The sequence below is a fragment of the Macaca fascicularis genome, chromosome 2 (genome assembly GCF_037993035.2).
Source record: "Macaca fascicularis isolate 582-1 chromosome 2, T2T-MFA8v1.1".
Taxonomy (NCBI): domain Eukaryota; kingdom Metazoa; phylum Chordata; class Mammalia; order Primates; family Cercopithecidae; genus Macaca; species Macaca fascicularis.
Window position 1 is genome coordinate 182,649,281 of NC_088376.1, and position 10,343 is coordinate 182,659,623.

Below are 10,343 nucleotides of genomic sequence, written 5' to 3' on the forward strand. Positions count from 1 at the left end.
AAAATAAGTCTATCACGTTGCCATATATTGTAATAGGGGATTAAATATAGTCACCCTAGTGGTACTTCTTACTGGCATATACAGAGTCTAGCTGGCACATATGCCAGTAAAATGTACCTTACTAACATGTATGCCAGTTAAACTATATATGCAGGTAGAGGTGTGTGTGTGTGTGTGTGTGTGTGTGTGTGTGTGTGTGTGTATATATAGTAGGGACTTAATATTCTTTGTAGGATTGCATATAGATGTAGCTAATACTAGTTACTTAAAACGGTTCTTAGATAGCTGTGGATTTGACCAGAATCAGGCAGAGGCCATAAATCTGAGTATTGTATGTAGGTATGAGTGTGCAGTACATCAAGGAACTCACATAGATTGCCTGAAGAGTAGAGGTGCTTGGGGTTGGGGACGTGCTGGTAAGAGATGAAGCGGAAAGAGGGGGGCCCACATCAGTCTGTGAAGGGGAGGCCTTTGCACGTCATTAGTGTCCTGAGATTATGTTACTGCTTTCCAAAGGAGTCTCATGTTAATGGTAGAAACATGCAGAATTTAGGAACCAGACGGAATTGTGATATTTAGATAAGCCAATTAATTTCCGTAGTCTCACTGTTCTTATCAGTAAATACAGAATACAAGAGATATAATGTAAACACATAATATTTGTAATAGTAGTTAACATTCATTGAGTGCTCTCAATGTGGTAGGTACTCTTGTTTATTATAAAAGAAGCATTTTACCAGAATCATAGTAGAAACTTAGTGGTGAGACTTCATGTAGCATCACTTACAACCTTCATTGAATATTGTGAAGTGCTTGTTGAATCTGAGACTTAAAAATTTTGTTCTTTTAGAGGAAACATGGAGAAAGCCATTGACATGTTCAACAAAGCTATTAACCTGGCCAAATCGGAAATGGAGATGGCCCATCTGTATTCACTTTGTGATGCCGCCCATGCCCAGACAGAAGTTGCAAAGAAATACGGATTAAAACCACCAACATTATAAAATAGGGGGAAAGCAGACTGACCCTCTTTTTAAAAGTTTACCCCCTCTTCAACTGAACCCTAAAGACACTGTCATGAACTGTGTTGAATGGTGGAAATTAGTATTTGTTTGTGGTGTTGTTATTTGTTACATCTGTTTCATGTCTAGGTGTTGTGGGTGTGGCTGTTGAAGGAAGTTTGCAGTCTTGCAGCTTTTATTCCCTGTGCAACAAAAGATTAGAACATGTTAAAGGGATATTTAAATAAAGTTGCAAAGAGTACAAATGATAATTGGCCATGCAAATAAAAACTGATTTGTTGATTTTTTTTTTTTTGTAATGGGGGTTGGGAGTTGATTATGTTCTGGATGATTTCGTCTTTATATATATGTGTGAATAATGTATGTAAGTATTTTACAGCATGTTGATTTTTAAATTAACATAGTAAATGCTGTAAAATAGATTTATATTCAATTAACCGCTTTCAGTTGATTTTTTGAAAGAAACAAAGGTTCAATGGGGGATTAAAGTAAAATTGAGAGACCCTTTAAACCATTGTCAGCATGCACAATGCCTCTGATTCTGCAGAGTTTTAGAAACTCAGTGGCACTTACTAATCCTCTTGGCCCCTTTCCACTCTAATGGATAATGTACATTCTTCTTAAAGTCCACAACAGCAGATTTTCTTACAGTAAATTATGCAGATGCAAAATATTCTAATTGATATATATGCTGGAAGACTGAGTATTGATGGGGGAGTGGACCAGACAAAGAGGTAAGATGAAACAGAAGTGTGTTTATAATTGTCTGTAACTATTTTCTATAATAATTAGTACTATTTAATGGTGTGCTTTTAAAAGCGTAGGATAGAGGGTACAGTGGCATTGTATATACTATTTATAGTCTCAGCTACTTGGGAGGCTGAGGCAAGAGGCTTGAGACCAGAAGCTCAAGGCTGTAATGTGCCATGGTGATTGCACCTGCGAATAGCCACTGCACTCCACCCTGGGCAATATAGTGAGACCCCATCTCTTTAAAAAATTTTAGAACTTTTAAAAAATCAAAGTGCAGATTGCTTGTATGTATAACCCAAATAAAGGTAGAGTAAGTGTGATATATGGGAGTATTGAAATAGCTTAAAATTTCTAGTGAAGAAAATGTAGCTAAAGGGTCAAAAAGGATGTAAGACTTGGAGCCAGAGCATAGTATTTCCTGAAATAACAAGTTTAGTGCTTTAACTAAGGCTACATGTGCTTAAGGAATTTTGAGCCACTTATTTTTGAAGATGCTGAGGACATGTAGAGTGCTTTTTTTGTAGTGCGCTAACCTTCATCTCTAAGGACTAACTACCCCCCCAGGTCCAGGTTTTCACTAGGGATACTGACAGCAGTGTTTTATCTTTACTCTGCCTCCTTACTTAGAAATCACTTTAAGATTTATTTCCAGTTTCCACTTTTATAGACCAGCCTTTTGCTTATATGCTAGATTTTTCTGGTGAGGGAAGGGTTGTGTTCTTCAGTGGTCTTTTGTTTTGAAATACTCAGGATGGGGAGAGGTTTATTTAAGAAGGAATTATAATTATGGTTTACACTGTTGGGAGTAAAGGAGCATTTTTACACCCCTTAAGGGTGCTTAATTCTGTTGAAACCAAAACGATTTGTCCACAAATGCTATCTTTTTAAGAAACTATTAGAAATGACTCCCTTTCAAAGTCAATCTTTGGAAAATATTGGGGAGACCACTAATTAGTTGGTGCGGTTATTATAATTCAAGATGATTTGGATGATGGAAAGTTTGAGACCTCTGCATTTTGTTTTTAAATTATGCACCTTCTGATAGGCCCCGAATACAGAAATGTTCTACATCTCTGGATGATCTCTGACTTTAAGAAAGTTTTTATTTGCATGGCTGTATTTACATTAACACTGACATTTTCTTCTACTCTTCTCCCTTCTTTCACCTTGGGGTTGGGTAGAGAAACACAAAGGAAACTGAAGCATGTGCCATTCTATACTGTCATTCCAAATTCTCATGGACTATTGCCTGTTGTGAAAATATTTGAAACGCACTGAAAGCTGCATCTGTCTGTATCTTTCTTTTGTAAATGACCTCACATGTAAATTCACCAAATAAATATGACATTCAAGCTCTTCTATCTATTATTTAAATAGATAGGTAGTTTAGGCTGGGCACAGTGGCTCACTCACGCCTGTAATCCCAGCACTTTGGCAGGCTGAGGTGGGCGGATCACGAGGTCAGGAGATCAAGACCATCCTGACTAACACAGTGAAATCCCGTCTCTACTAAAAATACAAAAAATTAGCCGGGTGTGGTGGTGGGCGCCTGTGGTCCCAGCTACTCAGGAGGCTGAGGCAGAAGAATCGCTTGAACCTGGGAGGCGGAGGTTGCAGTGAGCCGAGACCGCGCCACTGCACTCCAGCCTAGGTGACAGAGTGAGACTCTGTCTCAAGAAAAGGTAGTTTATTCATTTATTATGCTATTGGGTAAATTCACAGTGAATCTCTTGTCAACTCAAAATAACTTTGAAAATAGGAATATACTGGAAATGTTAGTATATGAAGCAAAATAAGTTTGTTGGTATGAATGGTGGAGTTTCTCGAGAGCATCCACCCCTCCTACTGTGAAACAAGGCTCCACAGAGAGCTGGTAGAGCCAACTTACTTCATTCTTTGCCTCTACCTTACCCATACATGCACAGCAGCCTGGAAGGTTGCCAATCAGACATGGACCCTGCGGATAAGTTTATTTCGAATCTGGTTTCACCAGTGGGATTGATCATAGTTGTCAACCACATGGAGTCTCAGAAAGCATACCTGAAATAATCATCCTTGAAAATTGTGGTGTAAGTAGAGAATACATCCCAAAACAATAAAAAGCAACTTTGGCTGTAAAACAATTCAAACAGAACTTTCTGCCCTCTGGGAACTCAAATTGCAGTTTAAATAGCAGTTTGGACCTGTAGAAGTCAACTAATTGTTATCGTAAGACTATAAACAGGAGGGCAATATAATCTAACCAAACCAAGAAACTTATGAGTATAGAATAATAATTACCCAAGACTGTCCTGTATGGCATTTGTATTTATAAGGAAATAACTTAGGAGTTGTTGTGGGGATACGGGTTATAATTAGTCCTGTTCCCATCTTCTGCTAAATTGATTTGTGAACAAAGTGACAAAATTTTAATTTACTTGCAAGCTTTACCACGCTGATCGGATGAGTAATGATTCCCCAAAAGATAGCCACATCCTTATCCCTGCAACGTGTGAATGTTACTTTAGTTGGCAAAAAATGGGCTTTGCGGATGTGATGAAGGGTCTTGAGAAGGGGAGATTATCTTGCATGATCTGGTGACCTTAAAATGCAGTCGCAAATGTCTACATAAGAGGAAGGTTTCAGACAGAAGAGGAAGTGGCAGTGTTGCCACAGAGGCAGAGCCTAGAGTGATGTGGCCACAAGCCAAATAATGTTGGCAACTACCAGAAACTGGAAAAGGCAAGAAACGGATCCTGGCCTAGAGCAGAGCACAGCTCTACCAACACCTTCATTTGGCCCCATGAATTTGGACTCGAAAAGTGTAAGAGAATAACTTTTTTTCAGCCACTAAATTTGTGATAGTTTATTACATCAGCCATAGAAAGGACTATTCCTTTGGCTATTGTGTACAAGCAGATAAATGGTTTAAAGGAATTCCTTTGAGTGTGCTAAAGTAGAATGACTTCATATACACATAAATTTTGGCCAAAGGTGGTTTAGGCAGTGAATGTACACTCACGCCACAGACTGAAGTTTGCATCAAGAGGTGGGGGTATTTGTGATTTAAAATATGAATGATTACACTATAATTATCAGACCAAAAAGCTGCCCTTCAGGTATAAAGTAAAAATTGAGATCCCTCTGCCAATACCCTACAAGAGGCATCAAAAAGAAGGCACTGTTTTCAAACTTAGCATGAAAATAACTAGTCTGATTTACTTCAAGGTGATAGTGTACAAATCATATTAGGAGCTGAGAGCTATAGTAGTCTCAGGTCCTTCTCAAAGGTCTTCATGCTGGAGGGCCTGCTGATCACTGGAGTTGAAGTAGCTGTGGTACCTGCCCAAGGCGAGGAAGCTGAACATGGCGTATGCTAGGGGCTAAGATGATTGCTGCCTTTCAGAGCCCAGGACACACGGCTCAAATTTCTCCATTTCTTTTGTTGGTGCTTAAAGATAAACGTGACTGTGCAAAAGTTGTCCTGGAAGGCTTTGAAACAGCTTACCTAGAGCAAATACAGGAAGACATGACTAACATTGGCTCTTGGGCATCGTTCTAGAGGATGAAAGGTTTAAAGCAGGAATGCAGCATGGTAGGATTCTCTGCAGAGATGATCCGTGGCCTAAATTATGAACTGCTGTATTAAATAACTTTTACCTGATTGTATTTCTCAATATTGCTCTGTGTCAGCTGTAAAAGGCCTAAGATTTTGCCCTTCTTGAAAACTCGGTTTCCTGAACACTGGCAGAAGACATGAGACTCCTGGGTCAGACAATAGACTTAATTATTTAGAACACAGCATGCAACATGAGCTTGAGCCCCAGATCCCATGGGAGCGACACGCGGTGATCTAGGTAGACACTGCACATGCAGTGGGTTTGCGCCACAGCCCACATCTAATGAGGCCACAAGCAAACTGGCCTGAGTTTTGCCTCAGAGGGAAACACTTTTTTAAATGTATTGGATAGTAAACAAACCCGTCCTATGCTCCAGAGGAAGACAGTCTCCATCTTCCAAAGCGGTCATTGTATGGACATTCTCGATTGGACAGTTTGGAACAAAACACCAACGCCTCTACTCACAAAATGTATGGAGAACTGACCTCCCATCTCTATGTGTTCTTTTGTGCATCTCAAGCTTAGTTTTTCACCAGTGTAGAGCATTACAGTGTCTGCTGTGGACAAGAGCATGGTGCAGGGAGAAATATTACTGGCCTGAGCATCAGGTGACCTTAGCTCTAAATCAACACTGCTTTTTTTTTTTTTTTTTTTTTTTTTGAGACACAGTTTAACTCTGTTGGCCAGGCTGGAGTACAGTGGTGTGATCTTGGCTCACTGTAACCTCCGCCTGCCTTGCCCTCCCGAGTAGCTGGGATTACAGGCATGCACCACCACACCTGGCTAATTTTTGTATTTTTAGTAGAGATGGGGTTTTGCCATGTTGGACAGGCTGGTCTCGAACTCCTGACCTTAAGTGATCTGCCCGTCTCGGCCTCCCAAAGTGCTGGGATTACAGGTGTGAGCCACCGTGCCCGGCCTCTGAATCAACACTGCTTTCTAACAGAGCTAAGATCTTAAGTAAATGAATATTCAGCTCTACAGCATATGAAGTTACATCACGTCCCAGGCTCTTCCCAGATCAGACTCCCTTAAGGTAAGGAAATCATTCCAGAATTATTTGGCCTGAAAACTTGGCGAGAGAACAAGTGCAACCTGTAGGAATAAATTCATTCCAACTCAACATTTACTAAGCACTCATGACGGTGAGGGTTGGCCATGAAAAGATGAACACAGAGGAGCTCAAAAACTGAGTTGTGGTGGGCTGGATAGTAAATGAACCTGCCATATGCTTCAGAGGAAGGTAGTCTCTAAAACAGAAGTACAATGTGCCATGCAAACAAGAGTAATACATTGTGCTAAGCATTAAGGAATAAATAGGATTTAGGTAAGGAGCTTTCCAGATTGTGGGGAAACAACCACAACAAATCTAAGTAAAGGCACAGCATGAGTGTGAGCGGAAAATGAGACACTCAAGGTGGAGTCCAGCAAAGTGAAGTTGTTCTTAAACGAGTGGGGAAAAGCCAGCAGGAGAGCTACGTGAATGAGAATTATCAGCATATATTTAAGACCATGCATGTAGCTGAGATGACTCAGGACAAAATGTAAAATGTAAAGGAGCTAAAAATAAAACTATTAATATAAGGACCTTTGACATCTAAGGGACGATGTTAAGTGGTCAGAGAGGCAGTATGAACGTCACATCCATGGTGTTGAGTTTGAGAGAGGCCACGTGGACAGGTCTACAAATTGGTCTTTAGTATAATCTGCCACAAGAGTGTCATTGGAAAGATGAGGGTAGAATCTGGCTGCGGGGGTCTGAAAAGCAAGTGAAAGAAACCAAGAAATTTGGTGAAAAAAATCAGAGTAGTTTAGAGGATGGCATGATCTTTGTTCTGAGGGAGAAACCTTGAGAATGAATCTACAAACAAAAGACTTAAAGCCTAGTTAGCACAACGGGGTATACTTGGAGGATTCAATATGCTTCAGGAAGAGCTAGGATGACATTTGGAATTCCTGGAGCCTGCCCTCCATGTTCTATTCTTGCAGATTCTTGTTCATTTGATTATGACTCAACTGTGAAGTAAATCATTGAACAAGAAGCACTATCTTTGTATGTATGTGTTTTGGTTATTTGTACATCAGGGGCTGAACTTATTAATGGGTGATTTTAACAAGACCATTTTATCCTAAAGTGCTTTCTCTTCCAACAGCTGGCTTTTTCTTAGTCTCCAAACTTCGCAAGTAGAAATGAATGAAGGTCATTTGATAGGAAATGTGAAACTGTCACACAGGTGGTTAGGAGGCATAAGGAAGAGCCCCTACTTAGCCTGTAGCACACGCGTCATTTCCCTTTTTATCCCTCCTGGCTTCACTGTACCCACGCGCCACCAAAACTTACACAGCAATGCCTAAAAAGTAGCACAAAAGACTTAACACCAGTGCCAACAGTAGATAGTACATAGTGCTTCTTGTTCAATGATTTACTTCACAGTTGATTCATAATCAAATGAACAACATTTATGTTGAAACCTAAACTCTTGTCTGAACTTTTTTTTCACTTGGTATACTTTGCACAGACCTAACTTTTGGTATCAGGAAGGAGTCCTTCCCTAAATACCCAGTCGATGTCACAATCTACTCCTTGGTCATTTAAAACCCCATAATGTTATTTGTTTATTCATTTGCAACCAATGCAGCACTCATTATCTGTGAGCTCTCAGCTTCAGACAGCTAGGTCAAAGTCAGGTAGAACTGTCACCACAAACTGCACATCCTGGCCTGTTTCAGCAGAGGTCATCATCCCTGTGAGGAATTCACTTAAATGTGAAGTCATTAAATGCTCTGCCTTTTACCTAAACTGCAAGAGATATTGGTTCACAACTTGTGATAGCAGACTTCAAAATGTTATGCAAAAACAAAAATAAAACATCGTCTAATTCATTAGAAAGTCCGAGAGTACAGGGGTGTGGCAGTTAAAACTTACCCATGGCCTCAATTGCAATGTTCTTCCACTCCAAGTGGGAATCTAGTGTTCATTGTATTCAGATACCACTTTGCAAAGAGGTAAAATCCAGGGCCAGGGCACCACACATTTTCTAAGAATAAAATGCTACGTACTAATTACAGGAGATGCCTACTTCATTGGTTTCTTTTCATATTTTTCAAGAGTACCAGAAGGCAAGATCACCTGATATGCCACTAAAAGGACAATTCATTTAATGAAATACATAAAAACAAAAGGCTGCGTGCCGTGGCTCACGCCTGTAATCCCAACACTTTGGGAGGCCGAGGCTGGTGGATAACTTGAGGCCAGGAGTTCAAGATCAGACTGGCCAACATGGTGAAACCCCATTTCTACTAAAAATACAAAAATTAGGCCGGGCGCGGTGGCTCACGCCTGTAATCCTAGCATTTTGGGAGGCTAAGGCAGGTGGATCACTTGAGGTCAGGAGTTCAAGACAAGCCTGGCCAACATGGTGAAACCCCATCTCTACTAAAAACACAAAAATTAGCCTGGCATGGTGGCACATGCCTGTAGTCTCAGCTACTCAGGAGGCTGAGGCCTGAGAATTGCTTGAACCCAGGAGGTAGAGGTTGCAGTGAACCGAGATCATGCCACTGCACTCCAGCCTGGGCAACAGCGTGACTCTCTCTCAAAAAAAAAAGAGTTTTAGCATCCACCTGCCTTACCTGTTACAGGAATGCTACATCTCTGTACGGCGTCTTTGCTTCTGTAGCATCAAGACAGTTAGGATGGCTTGTCCACTGGTTTTCAAACTTCTGAGCAGCTCTTTGGAGGAAAGGAAGTTTTTTGGGGAGTAAGAGAAAATCCAAGAGAGGGTTCCTGGGTTCCACACATCCACATCAACCAGATCTTTCATTTTTTTATACAGATGGGGGCTTTACAGTAAGACTTTCTATTTAAAAAAGAAAATGTAATCTGTCATGAGACTAGAGTAAAATATGTAAAAATAAGGAAATACATTGTTTAAAAAGAAAATGATTTCACACTATTGCAAGGTTTAACTATTTCAGTGTGCCTGCTAGGATAGAGAGCAGTGGTACCATAGTCACTAGGGTTACCTGAAAGCACCTTTAAAAGGATCTGTGAGGTTGCTTTTTTGCAACAGCCAAAATCTGGAAATAGCCCAAATCTCCAACAGCAGGTAAATGGATAAACAAATTGTGTACTACTCAGCAATAAAAAAGGAATGAATTATGAATTACTAATGCACACACCAGATGAATCTCCAAGTAATTTTGAGGTCTGATTGCTTCTGTCTAAAAATGAAAGAAGTAATTTTGAGTGAAAGTAAGTAATTTTGAGTGAAAGAAGACATACAGAGTATGTAATTTTGAGTGAAAGAATTTTGAGAGAAGACAGAGAAAAAGCACAAATGGCATGATTTCATTTTTATATAATTTTAGAAAATGCAAGCTAATCTATAGTAATAAAATTTATCAGTGATTGACAGAGGACTAGCCAGAGGGATTATAATAGAGCACATGGAAACTTTTGGGTGTGGTAAATATGTTATCTTGATTGGAGTGGTTTACAGCTGTATATGTCAAAGTTTACCAAATTGCACACTTATTTTTTTAAAGTAAAATTATGCATCAATTGTAAATTTAAAACTTAATTTTAAAAAGTCATTTGTCTGCTGGGCGCGGCGGCTCAAGCCTGTAATCCCAGCACTTTGGGAGGCCGAGACGGGTGGATCATGAGGTCAGGAGATCGAGACCATCCTGGCTAACCCGGTGAAACCCCGTCTCTACTAAAAAAATACAAAAAATTAGCCGGGCGAGTTGGCGGCGCCTGTAGTCCCAGCTACTCGGGAGGCTGAGGCAGGAGATGGCGTGAACCCGGGAGGCGGAGCTTGCAGTGAGCTGAGATCCGGCCACTGCACTCCAGCCTGGGCGACAGAGCGAGACTCCGTCTCAAAAAAAAAAAAAAAAAAAAAGTCATTTGTCTTTCTCTTGTTCTCAGTACACAGTGTTGTTTTCCAGAAGTATATATATATATATT

The 10,343-nt window shown here is 40.3% G+C and overlaps 1 protein-coding gene across 1 annotated transcript in view; it reads left to right on the forward strand.

Annotated features, from left to right (window-relative positions):
- The window catches only part of TOMM70 (translocase of outer mitochondrial membrane 70), a 36,273-nt gene extending 33,146 nt beyond the window's left edge, over nucleotides 1–3,127 (forward strand). Inside the window, exon 12 of the mRNA XM_005548300.4 lies at nucleotides 851–3,127. Coding sequence (XP_005548357.1) covers nucleotides 851–1,004 — 154 coding nt within the window. The 3' untranslated portion in view covers nucleotides 1,005–3,127. The remainder of the gene's footprint in view (nucleotides 1–850) is intronic.
- The last annotated feature ends 7,216 nt before the right edge of the window (nucleotides 3,128–10,343 follow it).